The sequence below is a fragment of the Molossus molossus genome, unplaced genomic scaffold (genome assembly GCF_014108415.1).
Source record: "Molossus molossus isolate mMolMol1 unplaced genomic scaffold, mMolMol1.p scaffold_m16_p_9, whole genome shotgun sequence".
Taxonomy (NCBI): domain Eukaryota; kingdom Metazoa; phylum Chordata; class Mammalia; order Chiroptera; family Molossidae; genus Molossus; species Molossus molossus.
In genome coordinates this window covers 46,006,651-46,031,574 of record NW_023425403.1, presented here as the reverse complement: position 1 = coordinate 46,031,574, position 24,924 = coordinate 46,006,651, and the positions used below count along the sequence as shown (strand labels likewise).

Below are 24,924 nucleotides of genomic sequence, written 5' to 3'. Positions count from 1 at the left end.
ACTCCCACCGAGGGTCCTTGACATTGGGTAAGTTATGTTGGTGATGAACCACAGTTTGTGTCTTCTGTTTGAAAGGACTGTTAGAGAAGGGTTTAGGAGGGTTTTTAAATTTATTTATTTAATCCTCACCCAAGGACATTTTTGTATTCATCTTCAGATAGAGCGGGAGGGAGAGAGAGGGGAAGAGAGAGAGAGAGAAACATCGATGTGAGAGAGACAGACACATTGACTGGTTGCCACCCATACTACCCCAACTGAGGCTGGGGACAAACTGCAACCATGTTATGTGCCCTTAGTGAGAACTGAACCTGGGACTCTCTGGTCTGCAGGCTGATGTTCTAACCGCTGAGCAAAACTGGCCAGGGCTATTTATTTATTTTTGTAATTTTTTTTATTGTATCAAAGAGAGAGAAAGGGAGAAGGAGAGAGATAGAGATATCAATGAGTGAGAACATCAATTGGCCTCCTTCTGCATGCCCCCCACTGGGGATCAGGCCAACAACCTGGGCACGTGCTTTGACTGGGAATCGAACCACCAACCTCTTGGTGCATGGGCCACTGCTCAACCATTGAGCCACACCAGCTGGGCAGATTTTTTTTTTTTTTATTAATATTGAATTTTTAAGGCATGATACATCTTGTCAGTCTGGAAAATTCCCTTCTATGGAAAGAATATTCTTTTTTCCTGTTCCATTGGTGGTGGTATTTATGTGCCCCCAGTTGGGTTTTGTGCTTTTTTATGTCCTACTGATTAAATAATTGAGGAAGGAGAAATAGTCTATTTTTCAAATGAGTGACAAGTATTACTTGCACTTATTTTTAAAAAATGTACAAAATGAATGTGTGACCCAGATTACCCAGTTTCCTTGTAACTCCAAATGTGTTTTCATACCAACCACAGGAGGAACCGGCCATCCTTGGACCCCTGCTCTGAGGGAGTGTGTGTTCCACAGTTCACAGTCTTGTTCTCAGCGGCCACAGAAATTCTAGTATAACCAATAATTAGAAACTTCCAAGTTTTTATTAATTTCGTTATTTTCATTTTCCAGTTTTTATATGTCAGCAAACAGCAGTGCAGTGAACATGATTAAAGCTAGATCTTTGCAGACATCCTTAATTTCTTAGGGTACATACCGATGTCTAGGTTTTTGATATGTCAAATTTCCTCCCAAAGAGTTAACTTTTTACATTCCTTCCAGTAAAATGAGATAGACTGCATTCTTGTCAAGATTGGATGTTGTATTTTTAAAAAATCTTTGCCAGTTTCACTAATGTCTGGGTGAAATACTGCTTTATTTTAATGTGCATGCCTTTGAGTAATAATGAATTTGAGATTTGCAAATTTTCGCTAGCCATTTGTGTTTTTCTTAGTGAGTTCTTGCATGTGTCCTTTGCATGCAGCCCACCCCTCTTTTTAATTGGTAAGCTTTTACAATTTTTATTGATTCATAATTTTTTTTTGGTTAACCTGAGGTTATTTTTTCATTGAATTTTTTTTTTTTTTTTTTTTTTTAAGATAGAGTAGAAGGGAGGAAGAGAGAAAGAGAGAGAGAAACATTGATGTGAGAGAGAGAGACACATCTATTGGTTGCTTCTCGTACAAGCTGACCAGGGCTAGGGATCGAACCTGCAACCCAGATATATGCCCTTGACCAGGAATCAAACTCAGGACCCTTCAGTCCGCAGGCTGATGCTCTAACCACTGAGCAAACTGGCCAGGTCCGATTTATAATTTTAAGAGCACCTGTAGTTTTTAGGCACTCTTGATTTATTAAAGATATATAGTAAGTACAAGTATTCTTTGCCTTTTATTGTTCTCATTGTTCTTTCACAAGGGTAACAGATTTAACCAAATAATATTTGTTGTGTGTCAGTTTAAGGAAATGTGGAATCAAAACAGCAGAAAGATGATGCATTAAATTAGCACACTGTTTTTCTTTACTCTGGGTGTGAACTTTTATTTATTTTTTAACTCTAACATATACACTTTATTGCAACCAGACTTTAATTTTCTGCATTCATGAGGAACAATGGTAACTTTGCTGCATTAGGAAAAAAAACTGAGTACTCTCTGTCAGACATGAAATAATTTCATCTTATTTTCTCATCTGCAAAATAGGGCCCTGGCCGGTTTGGCTCAGTGGTTGGAGCGTCGGCCTGCAGACCAGAGAGTCCTGGGTTCAGTTCCTGCTAGGGGCATGTACCAAAAAAGAAAGACACTTGGTCATCTGCAAAATAGGAATAATTATTACTTTGTAAGATTGTTTCATATTCTGTGTCTGGCTGATAGTAGGTGCTCAATAAATGGTAGCTGTGTTTTTTTTTTTGTAATCCTTCCTAGAGGACTTTTTTGTATGTGTGTTTTATTCAGATAGAGTGGGAGGGAGAGAGAGGAAGAGAGAGAAAAACAACGACGTGAAAGGGACACATCGAGTGGCTGCCTCCTGCACCACCCCAATCGTGGCTGGGGACAAACTGCAACCCAGGTACGTGCCCTTAGCGGGAACCAAACCCAAATCTCGCTGGACCGTAGGCCGATACTCTAACCGCTGAGCCAAACTGGCCAGGGCAATGGTAGCTGTTTTTATGATCATCATGATAAATGAATATTCCAGGGTCTGTGTACTCAACAAACTGGTAGCTCCTGACTACAACAAATATATAACTGAGTACAAGATGCTCTACTCTCCATTGTTTCTGATAAATCAGCTATACATTGTTTCTTTGTATATAATGTGTCACTCTTCTAGGGTTGCTTTCAAGACTTTCTCTTACTTTTTGGTTTTTAGGAGTTTGACTCTGATATGCCTAGGTCTCTTTGTTTTGATCCTTGTTGGGATTTGCTAAGATTCCTAGGTATGTAAATTAATATATATATTTTAACTAAACTTGGAAACAGCCTTTATTTCCTAAAGTAGTTTTTTTTCCCCTTTATGTTGTCTTCTTCGAGATCTCCAAATACACGTGTTTCATTGCTTGACATGGTCCCATTGAACCCTCGAGCTTTATGTCTTCAAACTCTTTTTTGTTTGTTTGTTTGTTCTTCTGATTGTAAACTATAGAAGAAAGGGTTAATAAATTGGAACAGAGCAATGGAAGTTTTCTGCTATTAAAGTTACCTAGTGAATTTCCTATATTGTATATTTTGGTTCTAGAATTTACATTTTGTTCTTTTTGATTATGTCTATCTCTTTCCTAGAATTATTAATCTGTTCACTTGTTACAACCACATTTTCCTTTAACACCTTGAATATATTTGCAATACAGCCAGTCCTCAAATAATGTAATTTCATTCAATGTCATTTCTTTATAACACAGGAACTTAACTCTTGTTCATGTCAATGGTAAAATTGTTTTCATTATATGGTGTTTTTCTTAAAGTCACAGAACCTATGCATGACATTAAGTGAGGCATTACTGTAGGTGTTTTATACTTTTGATTTACTAATTGCTGTATCATCTCGGGGACTATTTCTATTGCCTGTATTTTTTCCCTCTTGATTATGGTTCACATTTTCTTTTCATGTCTAATAATTGTCTTACTATGTTACATGTTATGAGGGATACATTATAGGGAGTTTGTATTAAAAGGTATTGACATTTTTTCTGATAGCCAATTCCTGGCAGAATTGGTCTTGTAGGACTGGTTGGTTGGTTTGTTCTTTTTATCTGCCTGTCTGTCTATACATCTGCTCTATCTGGGGTAGACATTTCCACTTTTAAGTTAGTATAAACACATGGCTCTTACTCTAGAGTGTGCTCTTTCCTTCTAAGGCATGGCTGGCCGTCTTGGTGTCCAAGCTGACGGCCTGAGGTGCTTATGCAGACCTCTTTATTCTAGTTGGCAGACCCTCCAGCGTCTTCTGGCACTGTATGACCTCTGAGTCCCCCTTCAGCACTCAGCCCCACAGTGGCCACTCTCTAGGCCCGGGAAGTCTCGCCCTGGCCATGGACAGTGAAGCCCTGGAGAAGTAGCTTTGGAAAATCCCCACGAGAACTTTTGGGGCCTATCCTCTGCGACTCTGGCCTGCAAACTCCAGATATTGCTGCCACTCGGAACAGCCACCTCCTCCTCTTCAGCTCAGTGAAACTGCAGTTCTTCTTGGGGAGAAAATTCCTCCAGGGCAGAAAGCCAGGCCAGTCACAGGGCTCAGCTCTTGTATTTCCCTTCTCTCAGGGCTCGTGGTCCTGTGCTGCCTGCGGTTCAGTGCCTGCAAACAGCTGCTCCGTGTATCGTGTCCAGTTTTATAGTTTTTTAATGGAGGGCAAGTCCAGTACCAGTTATTTTTTCATGGTCAGAAGCAGACGTCTGGTGGCTGTTTGCTTGTAAGCTATGTCTTCCCCAATATTAATGACACGCCATTATTATTTTTTAATACTGTTTGCAATATGGCTGATTTTCTTTTGACAGATCTTTAATTCTATGTTGGCTGCACTGTTATCATTAACTTGTATTAACTTTTGTGCCAGAACTATCTTCTTAGTCCATCACTATACCTGGTCACAGACACAGCTGAATTACAAATAGCCCTAATGGGGCATCCAGAGAAACTTTTGTCTTTTGCACAAGTTGTCATCCATACTGTCTTACCCTGTAGTTCTCATTGTCGGCAGCAATGATAGTCTATAAATGACAATTCTAGCGGGATATGGTTGTCTTGAGATTTTTTTTTAAATGATCAGTTTAGAATAGGAGTTTGGTGTGCCATTCTGCCTTATTTTAATTGTTAAAATTAGATAGCAAGTATCTACTCTTTTAAAATATGTAACGTGCCCTGGCCAGTTTGGCTCAGTGATTAGAGCGTCGGCCTGCGGTCCGGAGAGACCCGGGTTCAGTTCCCGCTAAGGGCACGTACTTCGGTTGCAGTTTGTTCCTGGCCTTGGTTGGTCGTGCGGGTGGCAGCCACTCGATGTGTCCCTTCACGTCGATGTTTCTCTCTCTCTCTCCCTTCCTCTCTCTCCCTCCCACTCTATCTGTACAAAAAAATGGAAAAAATATCCTCGGGTGAGGATTAAAAAAAAAAAATATATATATATATATATATATATATATATGTAATGTATTTTTTGCATGAGGGGTGAACATGTATTTATATGTAAAATTGGCTTTAAAAATATTTTGAAGATAGCTTTCAGTAATTAAGGCATAATAAGTTCTGTTTCTTTCCTGTAGGGGCCTCCCTCCCTCCCTCCTTCCTCCCTCTCTCCCTCCCTCCCTCTCTCCCTCCCTACCTCCTCCCTCCCTCCCTCCCTGTTTCTGGTCGATTCACTTATATTTGCCTAGTATTTTTTACTTTTCAAAGTGCTCTTATTATGTCTGGCACTTCCTTTCCACTCACACAATCCTAGTGCACTGTCTCGTTACCTCTTGTCTGGAGTAATTCTTCTTGTAAGAATCTCCTAGCCAGTCACTTCCCCAGTTTAATCTTCCTAAAGTTGAATTTCTCACTCTAATGTAAAAAAAAAATTCACTGTTCCATGTTGCCTTCCAAACTCCTTAGTGGTTTCCCAGCCCACTCTTCAAGCCAGATTTTGGGTCTTCTTCACTCACCTGCCTCCACGTTTCCCTTCCCCTGGCTTCTCTGCTTGCTGTTCCTTCCACCCACAGTGCCCTTGTCTCTCCACATAGTTTCTCCCCTTCGTCATCCACGGTCTGCACCCCCCAACAATGTCACTCAGTCAAAACCTTCCCCAGCTCCCGGTGCTCTTGTGCTCACTGTCCAGCTCACACTGGAATCACAGGTGCTTGTACATCTTCTGTCCTGTTGGTATCCTATACACAGTAAACAGGAAACGGTTGTCATTTCACTCTTAGGAAACTTATGATCTAGGCAGGGGAGGGGTTACTTCCAGTCATGGAACAAGGAAACCAAGACCTGCAGTGTTGAAATGATGTCGCACTCAGAACTAATGACTGATTCCAAGTCCTTAAGTGTTTCCTTAGGTGGCATCTCCACTCTCATCTAATTTGGCTGAAAATTACTTTAGTTGGCTTCTAAGTATAAAATTTTTTCTTTTTTTATACTTTGGGTATGTCCACATTTATCAAAAAATGAAGGGAAGGATTTTGTTCTACCTCTTACTTCACCCTTGGCTGCACTTGTGGGCTGTGGCTGCCACCACACTGAGGAGTAGAAGGCTAGACCCGGGTCCATGGAGTGGCACCGTCATCCTGCTTGTCTTGATGTCAGACAAGACCCAATGACAGGGCGCTCTGTTTTGCTGTTTTCTAAGTGTGACTTGGTATCACCTTTGGAATATAATGCTCTGTCCCTCTCTCATTGTCAGGCACTTCGTCTTAGTAACGTGGCCATGGGCAAGACAACCACAGGCCAGATTGTCAACCTGCTGTCCAATGACGTGAACAAGTTTGATCAGGTAAGCTGCTCCTGAGCGGTGCCCTTTCATTTCCCACCCTTCCCACATAGTGGACCACAGGCCAGGATTCTGTTGAGGAGGTAAGGTGTTTTTATTGAACTCTCATTTATTCTGTGTGCAGCTTAGCTGTAACATGTTGTCCTGTAGATGAGAGTTATGTTTTTCTAGTGTTGCCTACAATATAACTCAATCATAAATAGGTAGACAGCAGTGTTTTTGCCCAGCTTGGTTACATGTACCTAATAGTCTTCCTGGAGTGGCCCTTAGAAGATCGTGTTGGGGTTGTTGCCTGGGTCATCTGTCTCCTCCTGCAGATGATGAACTCCTGGTGTGTAGGGATTATTTCTTCCCCTGTGTCCTGTATAGCACCTGCTGTGTAGGAATACTTCGATAAATAGTGACAAATGGGTAGTCCCTAGCCGAAATAACCTACTCTTCTCTAACCTCCACATGTTCCTTTTCTACTTAATCTTGTGAATATATCACATTATCCAGGGCACTGTAGCTGCTAGCCAGATCTGTGTTGTATTAAATCACTTCTCTTTTAATCGTTCATTTATCAGAAATAAACTAAGGTTCCTACTCAGTGTTAGGGATGAATAAGACATTTGCCCTGGAGAATCCACAGTCTATCAGGGAGACAGATACACAAGGAATTACTGGAGCATGTGGGAGGGACTATAATATAGGCTTTCCTGGGTGTTAGAGAGCCTAGAGCAGCGGTTCTCAACCTGTGGGTCGTAACCCCTTTGGGGGTTGAACGACCCTTTCACAGGGGTCGCCTAAGAGCTTCGGGAAACACATATTTTCCATGGTCTTAGGAACCGAGACACGGCTCCTCTATCCGTCTCCAGGCGGGTCCACACACAGGCAGATACGCCCACAGACAACATGAGGAGCTCTGTTAAAGGGTCGTGTCATCAGGAAGGTTGAGAACCACTGTTCTAGGGAAGGGGGGCTAAATTTTGAGTTTGGGGAAACCTGAGCTCTTCTGGGGAAGACAAAGTTGAGCGATTCCTTCCAGTGCGGCCGGTCAGGTTCTCCCTGGAAGTACCTGTAGCCTCCCCTGGGTTGCCCTGGAATAGTAGCTACTTTCTGCTGTAGCAGGTTTAAAACCCACTGTGATCACTTCTGTTTAGGTTCTCATTTGTTCTGTTGGTTCAGAGCAGATGGTTTGTATACTGTATCTTTCACTGGGTTCGTTTTTAAACAGTCCTCAAAAGGCTTTGTCTTTTCCTTCTAAGGTAACAGTATTCTTGCACTTCCTGTGGGCAGGCCCAATGCAGGCCATCGCAGTGACTGCCCTGCTCTGGATGGAAATAGGAATATCATGCCTTGCTGGGATGGTCGTGCTCGTCATCCTGCTGCCTTTGCAGAGCTGCATCGGGAAGCTGTTCTCATCCCTCCGGTAAGAGAAACACAGAGGTGCTGTCGTAACATTGTATGTATTCGGTAACATGCGTAGTCTGCCCGATGCTTTTGATCAAAAACAAAACAAATGCCTACTATGATCTCTTCCTTGTCTGTGTTGTAGACTCCTCAGGCTTAGTGTGCGGGGCTCCAGCTTAAGCTGAAAGCTAGTCTTGTCGCAGGAAAGGGGAAGGCATCTGCTGGCTCCTCACTAGCTTTTCAGGCGCCGTACCTCCATAAGTAGAGTGTACTTAAGCAGTGTTTACATGCATCGAAGTTATTTAAAATTTATTAAATAGTGATACATTTAGATAGCTTATGGGCCCAGTTCTAGGGGCATATACTTTTATTATGCTTGTGTTAGAATCATTTGCAGCGTATGTGTTGTTATTATAATTCACTGTTTCCATGAAGTTGTAAGCTCTCCAAGGACGAGGTTGATCTTAACGATACCTTCATAACGTCCCACAGTCCTAACAGCGTGTGTGACAGCACAGCGACTGGCGATGAAAAGCCTAACGGTGATGAATTAGACCTGAAGCAGATCCCAGAGGGTTGGAAGTGGGTCATTGCCAAGGTTGTCAGGTGGATGGAGATACGTTCTGTGAAGCACATGGAGTTCTTTCCTTTGTGCCTCAGAACCTGGTGTCTTTCTCTGTGTGGGATTTTCTTTCCCCTTTGCCATGGAGAAGTGTTCCTGGTCCTTTGAGGACTGTTGGCAGTGCTACCAGAATTCTGACGCTGTTTTGCCTTTTCCTTTCCCAGTAGGATAACTAGCCCTCTCTTCTCTGCTCCCCAGCCCTTCATTCCTAAATTATTCCAGCACAGTCCATTGTGTTCTTGTTAGATTCAGATGCTTTTCTTCCGTCCCTACCCAGCCGTGACCTCCTTGAGCAGACAGACAGTCTGTATCTGACTCTCTACACATCTTCCCCAGCAGATGCTGCCAGTTCTCCAGCTTACTTCTTGAACTGGGACGGATTGTTGGCTTCCTAATCGAAGTCTCGCCCCATTTGTGTTTTGAGTAGGACCTGCCTCTGTCGTCAGTGCCAACGAGCTGCAGGGACTCCTTTGATCCCTGGTCTCTGCCTGCGCCCTCTGTTGACAGGGGAATTGGTTTGGGGTCACCATGCTCATCTCACGTCTGTCCCTTTAGGAGTAAGACGGCAACTTTCACAGACGCCAGGATCAGAACCATGAATGAAGTTATAACGGGCATAAGAATAATAAAAATGTATGCTTGGGAAAAGCCATTTGCAGACCTGATTACCAATTTGAGGAGGTAAGTTTTTATATATATCACACCATATTTTTCCTATTTTTAAAAAATTGGCCCTGGCTGGTTTGGCTCAGTGGTTAGAGCGTCGGCCTGCAGTCCAGAGAGACCTGGATTCAGTTCCCGCTAAGGGCATGTACCTCGGTTGCAGTTTGTCCCTGGCCCTGGTTGGGTCATGCGGGTGGCAGCCACTTGATGTGTCCCTTTCACAGCGATGTTTCTCTCTCTCTTCCTCTCTCTCCCTCCTGCTCTATCTGAATAAAGAATGGAAAAATGTCCTTGGGTGAGGATAAAAAAAAAAAAAAAAAAAATGAAGGCACTCTCATTCTGATTCTTCTCGGATCCTCGACTAACTCAGGCGCCGCCTCTCATGTGTGTGACCACCAGTCCCAGTTAGATGCCTCTTCTCCGGCCCCCGTGGGGCCTGTGCTGGCTGCTGCGTCTATTGCCTTAGTGTCTCACAAGTGCTGGGGTGCTTATTCTCTTTTCCAATGAGGGCAGGTGCTTCTGGAGGGGACAGGCTGCATCTTAGTGTCATCAATGAGGGGCCTGGTACACGACCTGTGTTCACGAATGAATGTTCAAACTCAGTCTGACCGACCTAGAATTGTGTTAAAGTGCTTGTTATGCCTTCATGCAGTTGGCTGAGCAGAGTGGGTGTGGAGCGGGTGGTCCTGGTGTGGGAGCTCGCCAGGGTTTGGACTGGAGAGCGGTTGTTTATCTGTAAGTGTGTCCACTCCTTAGAAAGGGGCCCTGTGCAAAAGGCACTTGAATTCATTTCACGACTTTGCTGTCACTGCTTCCCTTAAAACCTATATCCTACTTTTTCCTAGGAAGGAAATTTCCAAGATTTTGAGAAGTTCCTACCTTAGAGGAATGAATTTGGCATCGTTTTTCGTTGCCAGCAAAATCATTGTTTACGTGACCTTCACTACCTACGTGCTCCTTGGCAAAGTGATCACAGCCAGCCGTGTGTTCGTGGCGGTGACCCTCTACGGGGCTGTGCGGTTGACCGTCACTCTCTTCTTCCCCTCGGCCATCGAGAAGGTGTCGGAGGCTGTCGTCAGCATCCGAAGGATCAAGGTTTGGTGACACATAACTTTTTATTTATTTATTCATTTATTATTATTATTGTTTTTTTTAATCTTCACCCGAAGACATTTTTTCATTTATCTTCAGCTACAGCGGGAGGGAGAGAGGGAGGAAGAGAGAGAGAGAAACATTGATGTGAAAGAGTCACATTGAACGGTTGCCACCCACACGACCCAACTGGGGACAAACTGCAACTGAGGTCCATGCCCTTAGTGGGAACTGAACCTGAGATTCTCTGGTCCGTGGGCTGATGCTCTAACCGCTGAGCCAAACCGGCCAGGACGACACGTAACTTTTTAAAGTTGCAGGCAAGTTTTAAGTAAACCGTGCCTCCTTTAGCATTCCAGCTGGATGAGGTTGACCTCTCAGGGCCCAATCTGCCGTCACTCCAAAGTGTCATACATACCGTCCCCATTTTCTTAGGTCGAGTGCATCACAAATAACAAGAATCATTACAGGCATGCGATAGGTCGCAGCACAGGGCTCTTGATGTTCAAGTCACACTGCAGGGTAATTGACATGTGTAGACGCAGGAGAGGGAAGCAGCCTTCGTCCACTGTGCTAACGGGAATGACTCGGCAGGGACTGCACGCAGGCTGGGGTGATTGGAGTCCTCTCTGGGAAGGAGACAGTGGCTGGCAGGTGCCTGCTCCTTGGACAGGAGCAGTGGCCTCCACCTCACTTAGTTCTCCTAGTTTAACAATGGGTTCTTTCCTTCCTGGATGCTTTGCTTGTGATCTCTCGGTGTGCCTTTTGGACCGCTGCCTCTTTGTCCCTGTCCTCTTTTCATTCTTCCTTCCTGCCCCAGCCTGATTCTCTTCCCTTCAGACTTTTTATGTTTTATTTTTATTTCACCATGCCCACTATTGCCTTTTCCTAACTAGCTGTCCCTAAATTGCTAGGGGCAAATAATTTACATCAGCAGGTTAAAGGCCCAGCACGCAGTAGGTGATCACGTTTGTGGGTGCATGACTAGGTCTACGATAAAGATGAGCTGGCTCTGTGCGAGGGCCTGGGCGAGGACCCGAGTGTCTGGCCTTGACCAGAAATGTCGTGGGTTTTGCTCCTGCTTCTCCACAGCGATGGATGCCCAGGAATAGATCTTTAGTCAAGTCAGATGGCGTGGTGTGCGTTTTTTTGGTGATGGTGGCGGTTCTTCTCATAAAAGCTGCGATTTTTAAAAAAATGATTAAATTTCTATACTATATAATAAAAAGCATAACCCATAAAACAGATCCATCTTATGGGGTCAGTTCTGGTCCTCTGCATTTATCTTTTTTTTCCCTGACAGGGTTTTCTAGCAACTTTGTTAAGGGATGGCCCATGCAATCAATTCAGTACAATGTTTTTTTTAGCTTCCTCATTTGAAAGAAGACATGTAGGAATATCCTTGGACCATAGTGACAGATTAAGTGTGCACTGTAGCTCTTCCAGGTGGTGGCTTTGTGTTCTTTTTGTGCTGCCATAATGTTGTGCCTTTATACAGTATCTCGTTTAATCTGACAAGGATCGGAGGAGATGAGCATTAGTGTGCCCCCTTTGCAGGTAAAGAAACATGTTCTGTAACAGGTGAACTAGTGTGCCCATCCCCACATAGCTTGCAAGGAGTAGAATTAGGATTCAGCCCAGAACCTGGTTTCTTAACCCTTGTAACATCATCTTCTCAGCACCTCCTGGCAGGTGGACTGTTTCCTTAAGTGTTGTTTTAACCATTTAGTCTTCCTCCGAAGACCTCCAAAGGTTTCCTGTTTCTGTGCCATCAGTTTTAAACTCGAGCTGTAAGGCTCAGCTGGCTGCAGTGTGTGGTGCCCAGCATGCAACTCGCCACTCCAGCGGGTTCCGTGCCACGTTCGTCCCCACTTTTAGGTCTTTGTTTGATCTGTTCGGCCCCCTGACTTGCCTTCTGTTCTGTCCTTGATTTAAGCAGATGCTGCTGAGCCCTCCGGCCAGCTCCCACACCCTCTCCCAGCATGTTAGCTCATGCTGGTCTCAGGCTTCCGTTACAGGCGAGGACTGCAGAGCACCGCTCAGCATCATTGCAGGTGGGGCGATTCTGACTCCCCAGGAGCGTTCTGAGCCACTCGACAGCAGACCATGCCCGGTAGTTCTTTTGCATAGTGCTCAGCCCCATGTTGGACACACAAAGGGCATCACATAAATACTAGATTGACTGAAACAATGGCTGCAGGACAAAATTAGCAGTCAGCAGAGGCCCAGGGTGGCCCAACCTGAGCCGGGAGCCAGAGAAATGCAGTGAGGGAGCAGATTTGAGTTAGGCATTAATGGAACATTGGGCCTTGTGGGTCTCAGCCTAGGGGTCTGGGTCTGAGTCTTCTCCTTGTTCTGTGTGTCTACCAGTGTGTCTCAGACCAACCTGTCTGGACTTGATGGTCCTGCTCTCTAAAGAGAGGAGCAGTGCCCCACACAACCTGGACAACCTAGTGCTGATGTAGACACTGCTGGCCGGGCTCTTGGGCTGTACAGACGGCCAGGTTTTCTTTGGGGCCTTATAGGTAAATAGAAACACTCAGTCTTCCTTGGTTAACAAAATTAGTCTGACAGTCTTACTGGCCACATGCGATCAAAGATTAAAAACATGGGGCTTTGTGCTAAAATGTATTCAAGTCCAAAGGCAGTCTGGAGATAGAATTCCCTCTATGGAGGAGGTCAGTCTTTTTTCTCTTAAGGCCTTCAACTGATTGGATGAGGCCCACCCCCATTTGGAGGATAATCTGCTTTACACAGTGTCTGCTGATTTAAATGTTAATCTTATCTAAAAAAGACTTTCTTTTTTGTAAAATATAGTTTATTTTTTCTCATCACAATTTATTCCCTCTGTGCCCTCTGCCACTCCCACAACCTCCAACCCCCCACCCCCAGAGCTGTCTGCCTGCTCTCTATGAGTCTGTCTGTTTTGTTTGTATGTTTACTGTAACATCCAGATGTGTTTGAGCAAATATCTGGGAGCCATGGCCTCGCCAGGTTGACACACAAAATGAACTGTCATATCCTCTTGAACCCCCATCTCTTCCTTTGAGTTCCCTGGTGTGACCATCCGCACCCCATGAATTGAAGCCATCTGTAGGGATTTTTCCTTCTCCCTCCCTGAACCCCAGACTTGTAACGGGCAGGTACGTGCCTCGTTCATCTTTGTACTCCTCACACATAGTAGGTACTCAGAAAACGTGCATCTGTCATGTCTGTGGGATTCTGAGAATGCTTAACAGTTGAGCACTAATTAGGGGAAAGTGGTAACTTTCCTTCTCTGATGGATTATGTAATGCATCGAGGAGTATGGCATGCCTGGCCGGTTTGGTTTAGTGTCAGAGCATTGGCCCATGAACCAAAGAGTCACGGGTTTGATTTCGGCCAAGGGCATGTATCTCGGTTGTAGTCCATCCCTGGCCCTGGTTGGGGTTGTGTGGGAGGCAACCAATCCAGATGTGTCTCTCTCACATCGATGTTTCTCTCTCCCTCCCTCCCTCCTTCCTGCTCTATCTGAAGATAAATGGAAAAATACCCCCGGGTAAGGATAAAAAGAAAAAAGAGTATGGCATGAAAGGGATCCTGCAGAAGGTTTTCAGGGAATTGCCAAATATTTGGGTAGGATTTTTTACTTCTTTTCCACCAAAATGCAACTGAACTGCATCTGACGCTTGAAATTTCTTCCCCTGCAGATGTGTTCGGTAACATTAAAGTTATGATCTGCTGAAAACTTTGACGGGGTGACTTTGTCAAGTTAAAGCACCTTTAATGTAAGCAGGAAACCTCACTTCTCCCTCACGTACATAGTCTCCGGCGTGCGGGTGGGCCTAGGAATTTACAGATCTGTTCAGCGGTGGTTTTCAGCAAAGATGGGACAAATGGTAGAGAATAAGCGTGGAGAGAAGTGGCTGGTGTTAGCATGCAAACTGCTTCATTGGTGGTGTTAAAAAACATTATTGAATTTTTTTTCTTTGTTAATTCTTACCCGAGGATATTTTTTCACTGATTATTAGAGAGAGTGGAAGAAGGGAGGGAGGGAGAGAGAGAAAGAGAGAAACATTGATGTGAGAGAGACACATTGATTGGTTGCCTCCTCTGTGACCCAACCGGGGATCGAACCTGCAACCCAAGTACGTGCCCGTGACTAGAAATCAAACCCACTACTCTTGGGTTCGTGGCCAGGGCCGGATTTTTTTTCTCTTAGATCTTAGACTCGTTTTTCAGTCCACATGATTTCTATAACACTTTTAAAAATTTTGATGCATATATACAATGGTAAGCACGTGCACAGAAGTCCTTCCTGCTTGGAATTTATGTATCATCAAGTAGGGAAGTGGGGTCATAAAGAAGCAAAGAATAAAACTCCCTGTTGATGTGCTTTGTGGGAGACGCTGCTGTAATTTTGGAGGTGGTGCTTCCTGGGAGAGGCTGAAGAAGTTACCAGGACGGTGACGTGGGTGAGGGTGGGAGGGGCAGGCCAGTGGGGGAGGTAGGAGGCTGATGCTTTGCAGTTTCACGGGGATAGTTATGTGACAAAAGCTCTTAGTGCACAAGAAGGAGATCCATGTATTTGAGAAAGTCTGAGGTCGCAGAGGAGACAGTGCTGGAGACCTGAGCCGGGGACTGTGTAGGGCCCTGCCTTCAGCATTCAGATGTTTAGCCTCTTCATATCTCACCCTGTCTGCAGCCCGGGGGAACAGGTCAGGGAGGTGGGGTGGGGGGCTAGAGGAAGGCAGGGATATAGTTAAAGAGGCGTAGGTAGTCCAGGAATGGGACGATGTGGTTTGGATTAGGGTAGAGTAGCGACTTGGCCAGATTTGAGATTTCCTCAGGAGCAAGTTTCAGTGAGTTGGTTATGGTGGGAGGGGAGAAGTTCGGCACAAGGAAGGATCACAGGCTGCTTTGGGTCTTTTTGCTGTAAAATCACTGATTTATTGAAATATAAAATACTAGAAGAAGACCAGATTTGGGGAGGAGAAGAGTATGACTTTGGTTTTGAAGTCTGAGGTACTTTTCAAATGCCCAGGTGTTTGCTTTAAGACCCTGTAATGGGCCATTTGCCCGGTTCAGTATCCTTTCTGAGCTATCTCACAGAAGTAATCGGCAGTAAATACAGCAGTCTTCGGGGGGGTGGGGGGGGTACTTTCCAAGACCCCTTGTGAATGCCTGAAACTGCATAGTTTCCCCTACATATATCTGTAATATAGTTTGATTTATAAGTTAGGCAAGTAAGAGCTTAAAGATAATAACTGATAGTAAAAGTAGAACAATTCTGCTAATATACTGTAATAAAAGTTACGTGACGGTGGTTTCTCTCTCTCAGACTGTCTTACTGTACTGCACTCACCCTTCTGGTGACGATGTGAGATGAGGCAGGGCCTCTGGGATGAGATGGAGTGAGGCAGTATGCCGGACAAAGGGATCATTCAAGGCCTGGGCAGGATGGAGCGAACTTGGAAACTTCGGAATTGCTTATTTCTGGGATTTTCCACTAAAAAATTTTGGTCCGCATTTGACTGCGGGTAACTAAAACTAAGGACAGGGAAACCTCGGCCAAGGCGGGCGACTGTGTGATGAGCTGATCCAGCGCTCACTCTCCTCTCCTCCCTGCCTCTCACTGTGTTAAAGTGCAGTTGGAAGGGGAATTTGGTGGCTGGAGAGGCAGGAAGGTCTGCTGAGCACACTGATAGGTCGGCAGAGCGAGGTGGGGTGACCGTCCGTGGTCCAGAAGCTTCGCAGGCACATAGAGTTAGGAAACACTGTCTTCTTGCAGCTTGCTGTGACCGTGTCTTCTGCAGCGCCGGGACTCAGTAGTGTGGGCCATCTTGAGTGACTTCCAGTAAGATCACGTTCGGCAGAAACTCCACCACGCTCTCCTACCTTGGTGACGGTGCTGTGACCCACGTCCACTGGGCACACCTCCATGTGGGCTTTATAGTGTAGTGCCTTTTTTATACATGCTTTTCAATTTCTTGTCATGTACAGACAATGAAGGCTTTATCATGAAGTTACAGGCTCAAGAACTTTATTTATTTATTTTTTAGTGAGGCGAGAAGCCTGATGGTCTTGGCATTGAATGAATCCAGTAGGGTTCTAAAAGATCTTGTTTTAACTTCAAGCCCTGAAAGTCTGCAGCGGCTTCTCCAAGCAGGAACACTTGCCTCTGAGGTTTTGTTATTCCCCACGCTGCTTCGGGTTTTGCCCAGCAACCACTCTGAAGTCACCCTTTTTGGCTTGAGGGCCAGCGTCTCATGCTTTCCCGCGTGGCCTGTTCCGGGTACTCACTTCATGGCTCTAATGGCAATTTAATTTCAGCGTTTCATCAGCCCGAGCACTAGAGAGAAGTCCACCTAGTACTTCTGGTGCCTTGACAAGCTGAAAGATTGCGGCGTCTTTCTCCACCCAGACCTCTTTATGGACAGAGATGCCCAATAGATTTACTACTACTGCTCCCTCACTTCGTACATATATATTCCTATTTAGGGTAGGATATTTCTATTCTAATATGCACACACTGACTGTTGAATTTTATGGGCTGGGCATACGCTCAAGCTAATATCAGAATTTTATTCTGTTTGGGTGAGACTTGAACATAATCACATTTACTTGTTGCGGGTTAGCTGAGTGAGGCTGTAGCGGTGCACCCCGTGGTTTGACTCATTTTAACCAACCACATATTCTGTGCATTCCTTTGGCAGATATCTGTGACATGCTGACTGTGTGAGGCTCAGCGTTAGTTGGAGTTGAGATTGTGTTTGTCAAGTGTGTGATGACATAGTCTCTGCCCTCTACGGGACTTAAAGTCCCTGCGGAGATTCTGAGACGGGGGAGCAGCGCCCATTGGGACCATCCTGATCTGCTTCCAGTAGGATTCGTATTTGAGCTCAACTGGGGAGGGTGGGTAGGATGATTACTCAGGGTATCAAGGCTGAGGCCACTTTGGGAGCATGGACTTAGGTGTGCTGGGTCACTAAAAGGTTTTAAGCATGTTGGACAGAATCAGAGATGTGGTAAGGAGATCAGTAGGGAGCGACTGTGTTCTGGATGGGTTCAGTGGCGGAGACTGCTGGGAAGGAACCAGGCAGTGTAGGGAGACGTATTTTCAACGATGGGTAGTGAGTGAGATTCTGAAGTTACTGTTGTTTCAAGAGGAATGGAGAATAAGAGAGCGTGATGGATTGTGGCAGAATAGGTAAGAGTTGATGGTTGGGCGACTAGGGAGAGGTGGGATGCAGAGAGAAATCAAGGTGTCCTCAGACTGCGTCTGTCCACTCGACCTCCGTGCTAGACTTGGGCTTGGCAGTCGGAGTAGCGGTGCCCAGTCTTCAGCAGGTTCTCAGTGAGCCTGGAGGGGTGATGAGTGAAGAACGAAGACGCAGGTGGTGTCTCACGCTTGCTGGGTCTTTGCAAGAAATGCACAGGGCGCGTTTCCCTTTGCCTACACCGCAGTTTGCATCTCCATTTTTTACTTGCTGGTCTGTTGAAGTAGAACATTACAGTCACGTTTGTAGCTTTGTGGAGTGATAGAAAAGAATTTAGGGCTGTTTACAACTTTGAGAGTAAGAGGTGACTTACTTATGTGCTGTTTTGTCTTTCACGTGATTATTTCAGTTGCTTCCTGTACTGGTTGGGATTAAGTTTGCCTGTGGCTTCTAGATTATCCATGTTAAAGCTGCTTACATGCCCTGGCTGGTTTGGGTCAGCAGTTAGCGTGTCGGCCCTCGGACCAGTCATGGGTTTGATTCCGGCCAAGGGCATGTGCCTTGGTTGCGGTTCGGTCCCCAGCCCTGGTCGGGGTCATGTGGGAGGCAACCAGTTGATGTCTCTCTCACATCGGTGTTCTTCTCTCTCTCTCTCCCTCCTTTCATCCCTCCCTCCCTCCCACTCGATCTGAAGACAAATGGAAAAATATCCTCCAGGGAGGATTAAAGAAAAGCTGCTTATATAAGGGACTTTCTTTTCTCTCATGCAAAAGTCCTTGTAAGGTTCTGTCTTGGTTTCCCAGGGCTGCGGTAACATAGTAACACACACTGGGTGGCTTATAACAGCACAAAAGTGTTGTTTCAGGGTTCTGGAGGCTAGAAGTCCGAAATCAAGGTGTCAGCAGGGCCACGGTTCCTTAGGTCTGGAGGGGAGAATCCTTCCTTGCCTTTTCTGGTGGTTGCCAGCACACCCTTGGTATTCCTTGGCTGTAACCACATCACTCCAGTCTCTGTCACGGGGCTGTTCTCTGCCTGTGCATCCGCCTCTGCGTCTCTCTTCTCTTCTTAGAAGGATCCTAGTCATATTGTATTTGGAGCCCACTGTACTCCAGCATAGCCACACCCTAATTAATTACTTCTGTAATGACCCTGTTGGCAAATAAAGCCACATTTCAAGGTAACTTGGGTTAGGACTTCAAGATAACTTTTTGGGGTGACAGAATTCACCACATGATGAGTTCTTGGCTAGTAGGATCCTTCATGGTGCCAGGGACCCAAACTCTTCTTGTCACCCTGCTGCGTGCGGCCTTGAGCAGGCTGACAGCCTCCACGTCCCGGGCTGTGGGGGGAAGAGGTTTCTGGATGATGTCACTTTCCACTGGTCTAAAATTAGTCACATGGCCACACTTAGGTGCACGGGAGTCTGGGGAGCGAGGTCTTCCTTAGACTACCAAGGGCCAGCGAAAAATTGGGGCTTTGTTGCCACAGAGGAACGAGAGCAGACTTTGAGGACAGCCAACAGTCTGCTACAGATTCAAAGATTCGGTTTGGGGGGTGAGGGTGGTCTCAGTTATTCATCCAGTTTCTGCACCATTGTGGCTTATCTCATGTCTAGCATTTGCAGAGCAAGAGGAAGTTTTCCATGTCGTAATGTTAGATTTGCAGTGGCTACCAGGACTGTTTTATTCAGCTGCATAGTATTGAATAGCTCCTGACTAGTACGGAAAATTGCAAGACCTGGAAGACACAGCCCTTCCTGTTGCCGGGGAGAGGGCATTAGCTAAGGAGAAAAGGCAAGTGATTGTCGAAAGATGCTTATGAAGTATTTTTTAAGAGAGAAAGTCAATAAGCATGTTTTCTTTTGGGAACGATGACTGGAGTGAGAGTGAGTGACAGGCAGTGCTGTATTGATTTGACACGCACCAGGAGAAAAACAGAGTGCCCAGCTGAAGGTCACAGCAAACAAGCAGCAGAGCTGGGGGCCTTCACTCGGGGTCTCAGCTCTGGGTCTCGTGTTCCCAGCCTGTGCTCCTGCGCCAGCCTGAGGCCCCGAAGGCCCAGGAGTGGCCTCCTGTCTTTGTGTTCCTAGCATGTCGCACGGGCTTGGCACAGGGTGGGATTCAGTAAATATTTATGGAATCATTTCCTACCAACTCGTGTGTTTATTGTTAGTAACGCAAAAGGAAGGCAATAAAAATGCCCAGGTTCTAAATGTTCAAGTTGGGAGCCATGTTTTCTCTCCAAGGGAACTAATATGCTGTTGAGAAAGTTACAAAGATAACCTTGTGGGTATGAACTCTAATATTTATATGTTGCTGATATATAATATATACTATGTTATATATACTAATATATAATATATACTACTATATATTATATAACACTATACTACATATATAATTTATATACAGTATATTACATAATTATATATACTATATACTATGAAATATAAATGTATATAAAATTTATGCTGTAAGCCTGGCTGGTGGGCTCCCAGTCAGGGCACATGCCCAGGTTGCTGGCTCCATCACCTGCAGGGGACATGCAGGAGGCAACCGATCAATGTTTCTATCTCTCTGTCTCCCTTCCTCTCTCTCTAAAATCAATAAAAACATATATAAAAAAATAAATAAAATTTGTGCTATAATATATACAGTTGACCCTTGAACATTATGGGGATTAGAGATGCCAACACCCCCGACCCCCCTGCCTCGTGCAGTCTAAGAATCTGTGCGTAACTTTGACTCCCTCAAAACTCAACTACTAGTAACCTCCTGTTGGCTGGAAGCCTTCCTGGTAACGTAGACAGTCGATTAACGCACATTTTGTATATTATATGCTATATTCTTGAACTAACATAAGGTAAAGAAAATGTTATTGAGAAAAATCATAAGGATGAGAAAATAAATAACTTTACAGTATTTACTGAAAAAAAAAAATCTCATGGATCTGCACAGTTCAAACCCATGTTGTTCAAGGGTCAGCTGTGTTATATTTTATAATATGTTCTGGTATGAACTAACTATTTAAATGCAATTGATTAGATGACATGTACCCTGTGTGAAGTTTTATATTGCGAATTCCAGGAAAGCAGTTATTTTTTATTGTGATTTTGTACCTGCAGTTTAAACCATCTGTGTTTTTTTTCTTTTCTGTAGAACTTTCTCTTGCTTGATGAGATTAAACGATGCAGCCCTGAGCTACCAGCAGACGGTAAAACGATAGTGCAAGTGCAGGATTTGACCACTTTTTGGGATAAGGTAACAAATCCTTTATTACAGGGTTGTGGCCGCTAACAGAACTGGAGACTTAGATTTAATAGAGAATTTTGTGATTTTACACATGGTATCAAATGTGACTTGCTCATTTACTGAGAGTATGTTATAAAAACTCTCGAAATCAGGAATAAGTTTTGCAATGAATGGAGATGAAGTATAAAATCAGCCTAAGGCATTTGACATGTTGTTCTGTATCTCATTTTTAAGAGAACTTTCAAAACATCACCCCATTTTGAACTTAAGATATGTAAGTTGGTAATGTTAGAATTTACAGCATTTGAGTGTACATTTTTTATCTTGATTGTGAGAACACCATCTTAGTACATGCTGAATGAAACCATATTTTGGATCTTTGCTGTGGGTAGGTGGGGCTCCCCTATTCTAGGCCTCTAGATGGTGCTGGCTACTTCGGTGGCAGCTGAGAGCAGGGAGGAGGCAGCAGGCAGGCGTGGGAACCTCCGTGAGTCCCAGTCTAAGGGTTTCCCCGTGTGGCAAGCATGCAGGTAGAACTGGCTAGATCCCAAGGAGTTTTCCAATCTTGGTTTATTTATGACACATAGGCAAATGGGGAAAGAAAAATGCAAAAAACCGGGGACTGCTCCCGAGAAGTTCTCAAACCTGCGCACCCATGCAGCCCCTTTTATCCATAGCTGAAACGCTTTCTCCCTGGTTCTGTGGTCTTCTGTGCACACCCTTCTGTATCAGTCTGGGTTAGTCAGGAAAACAGAACCCACACCACTGGAGCAGGAATTTTACGCAGGGAATTAATTACATAGGTGGCAGGTGAGGTGACCTCGAGATTAGCAACAGCAAGAAACTAAACCGAGTTCCACCGCTAGAGCTATAGGGACCCAGGGAGGAGGTGACATTTAGCAGAGGGTCGTCGGGTGGGAGCCGAACCCAGGAGCCCACTGCCCGTGGGAGGAGGGACTATAGCGTGCAGGGCTGTGCTGTTGGTTCTGGCCCTGCAGGGGTGGTGTGACTGTCCTGGGAAGGCTGCTGAAAGCAGCTTCTCCCACTCCTGCCTCCTGGCCTCAGAGGGTGCTCTCCAAGGGCTGAATTGGAGTTGACCGGGTTTGCAAGTTTGCAGGAGAAGGTCAGCAAATGGAGCCTGGAGCAGACAGGTGCCCGACCAGCACTCCTGCCCACCTCCGCGCTGGCTCTCCCTTCCCCAGTGGTCCAGTGTCCAAACTCTGTACACCATATTTTCATGCCTATGGCTAAGTATTGTGCCACCTGCATTGTGGTCACCTACTTTTAATTCAGTGTCTGCCATCTCCAGCAAAACAATACCCAACTATAGAAAGCCACATCACTGCACCTTTTGCACATGGATGTTTACACAAGCTGCCTTACCTAACCTGCTCTGCTCTCTTAATGCAGTAGGTGTGCCTCCTGTTTCGTATGGCTCATCATAACAGAGTGTTAAGCGTTTATAGAAAGCACCTTTATTACTCATAAAGGTGTCCTCTACTGAATGCATTGTGTTGGAAGAGGCACTGAGGTAGCTAACAGCCACTTTGTATGGCCTGTGGCCAAATTTCTTTTGTACTAAACTGTGCAGCATTGTGAAATGAGCTGTTCTGTTCTTCCAAGAACCTTGACAGCATGTTCTCAGATGTTTGCAGCTTGTAGTACAGATCATCCTTCTCTGTTGTGCTAGCATTGCTGTGGACGGATTATGCCCCGTGTTAGGGGGTAATTAGAGGCTGTCAGGTTAGGTAGAGTGAGAGTGCCCCAGGGTGGGGGAGGGGCACAGCCATTGGGGGTTTTGGAGAGAAGCTGAGGGAAGATAAAGTGCTTGCTGGTTTGCAATGTAGGAGAAAGACATGGGCTCTCTAACCAGCTCCACTAGACAGCCAGACAGGTAGGTGGGGGGAGGGCTTACTGGCTGGCATTCATTCATGAAATGAATGGACTGGGTCTTTATCAAATGAAGATGAAGCAAGATTCCTGGAGATTTCAAATGGTTTCTTGGTGAGATACAGGCATGCCGTGTACTTATGCTGCCACCTTGTGGAGATGCATGAAATAAGAGTAAAACCAAAAGTTGTGACAACAAATGATTAAAACCTCCCACACTGAATGTTCCATTAAGTATAGTATTTTTAATAAGTTAGTGTCTGTCGAGGATTTTTCATTTATAGAAGGTGCCTTGTCACTTCTACTACTTATATTCTACGCAAGTGCCCACATGGAAATATGTTAAAAGAATGGGCCTTCCCCCAGAGAGACACGACTGAATGAAAAGGACTCCAGGACACAGTATCTTAAAATAGGAAGGAGAATGATGTGCGTTATCTTCATGTATCACTGACTAGTACACAATGTTCTCAGCTTTTTGAAGTGACGTGTATTATTTGATCGAAATGGACACTTTTTTGTAAACTTTCATTTGTAGGTATCAGAAACCCCAACCCTACAAGACCTCTCCTTCACTGTCAGGCCCGGTGAACTGTTAGCTGTGGTCGGACCTGTGGGAGCAGGAAAGGTAAGTTGTCACATCTTTTGGCAGCTGGATGCAACGCCATATCCTGTGTCAAAGTCTCAGGGTCGAGCCCAAAGCCGTATGTAACGCACATACGAACTGGGCATATCTAGGGTGGCATTTCTCAGAGTGCGTTCTGTGGCCCGTTCATTGGGTAAGAAGGCTGCATGGCCGAAGAAACTGGATAAAGCAGGTTATGTTTTTCTCTCGGTCGTTCAAGTGGCACACTTGGGAACTGCCTGACGGGAAGTTGTCTGTGTCGGTGAAGGAAATGATTTCAGTGACAGCTTTTCGGGATGGAATGACAGAGAAAGTGGGACTTCTTTTTGTCAGAGCACACCTTACAGGAAGCCTGGAGGGGAAGGCTCTTCCAGAAAGCTTTAGACATTTCCTCACCGGACTTCCCCACGTCGTGTCAGTGCACACTTAGCAAATGTGCAGCCCTGTGCGTGGCCCTGGGTGGGGGGCGGGAGGTACAGGCGGGGTAGGACCCAGCCGCCTTTGCTTCCAGACGCAGCCGGATCCGTATAAGCAGATAAGCAGTCTGATCATGTGGGCACAGGCTTGTCACGTCTGTATGCGGTCACGGAGCCGAAGGAAACGTGCATGCACACTCAGTCTTGTGTGTTCTGAAACAACGCAATATAGAAATCTAAACATAGGCCATAGAAACGAGGGGAGATTGTTTCTCTCGTGGTGGATTTTTCCTCTTCGCAAATATGACTTACTTCAGAGTCCCTTTAAATGATCTTTTCTGGTGCATTGGAAATATTACATACACATAGCTTTACAGGAACATGTGTTTGTTCAATCAAGGATTCCTGGTTGCTGGGACAGCTGCATTAAACACCGGGCATGTGAAGATCATACCAGGTCACTGTTAGTTAAGAATGTTCAACATCCTTAATCAGTCTTTGTTGAGTATAGCATTTCATTTGGGGGTTAAGTTTTGGGCAGAGTGAGTGTGTTATACTCTTATCAGCCATTAGTTTACACTGACCAACAGTGTTATTTTAAATTTTTTTAATTGTAGCTCCCAGGCTGTGACTTTATCCTGTTTTCGATGACAGGGCTATAACGTTGGTCAAACCCCAGGGCGGGGGGAGGCGGTATTCAGTGGCTCGTTCAGTGGGAGTGTTGCCCGTAACACGAGTTTGTTTGCGATCTGTTTCAGTCATCGCTGTTAAGTGCCGTGCTGGGGGAACTGTCCCCGAGCCAGGGGCTGGTCACTGTGCATGGAAGGATCGCATATGTTGCTCAGCAGCCCTGGGTGTTTTCAGGAACTGTGAGGAGCAATATTTTATTTGGGAAGAAATATGAAAAGGAGCGATATGAAAAAGTAATAAAGGCTTGTGCTTTGACAAAGGTGAGTAATGACTTTTGAGTTGATCTACTTAGAATTTCACATCATAATAATTAAGTGTTGGCTTAATCTGCAAGGTTTGTTAAAAGTTTTTAACGTGAAAGATATTTGAATGTTATTTAATACTTTTTGCTGATCTTCAGGATAAATACATATGCACGGATGGCTACTGTTTTAATCCTGTCCTGATAATGACATTCACAGAACGCTTTTTTCCTTTGGTATTGCTTGGTTTTGTGAAGTTTTATTCACTTTTAACCTTTTTAAAATGGACAGTTGTAAAATTTTGCAAAAGTAGGGAGAATAATGCAATGAACTCTCATGTACCTGTTCCCCTGCTTCAGCCAGGATCAGCTGGTGACCCATCTTCTTGTATCTGTATTGCTAGCCCCACCCCCAACCCAAATCATCTGCAACAGATCCTAGACCTCATATTAGTTCATCTGTAAATA

At 45.0% G+C, this 24,924-nt stretch overlaps 1 protein-coding gene across 22 annotated transcripts in view; it reads left to right on the top strand.

Annotated features, from left to right (window-relative positions):
- The window catches only part of ABCC4 (ATP binding cassette subfamily C member 4), a 275,943-nt gene that overhangs the window by 85,027 nt on the left and 165,992 nt on the right, over positions 1-24,924 (top strand). For all 22 annotated transcript variants that reach the window (XR_004958001.1, XR_004957999.1, XR_004957998.1 and 19 more), the window contains 7 exons: positions 6,289-6,378; positions 7,623-7,786; positions 8,945-9,070; positions 9,898-10,147; positions 20,502-20,603; positions 23,023-23,112; positions 24,284-24,475. Coding sequence is in view for 16 of the 22 variants with exons in the window: in XM_036249556.1 (XP_036105449.1) it covers positions 6,289-6,378; positions 7,623-7,786; positions 8,945-9,070; positions 9,898-10,147; positions 20,502-20,603; positions 23,023-23,112; positions 24,284-24,475 (1,014 nt within the window). In the remaining 6 variants the exon portion in view is untranslated. The remainder of the gene's footprint in view (positions 1-6,288; positions 6,379-7,622; positions 7,787-8,944; positions 9,071-9,897; positions 10,148-20,501; positions 20,604-23,022; positions 23,113-24,283; positions 24,476-24,924) is intronic.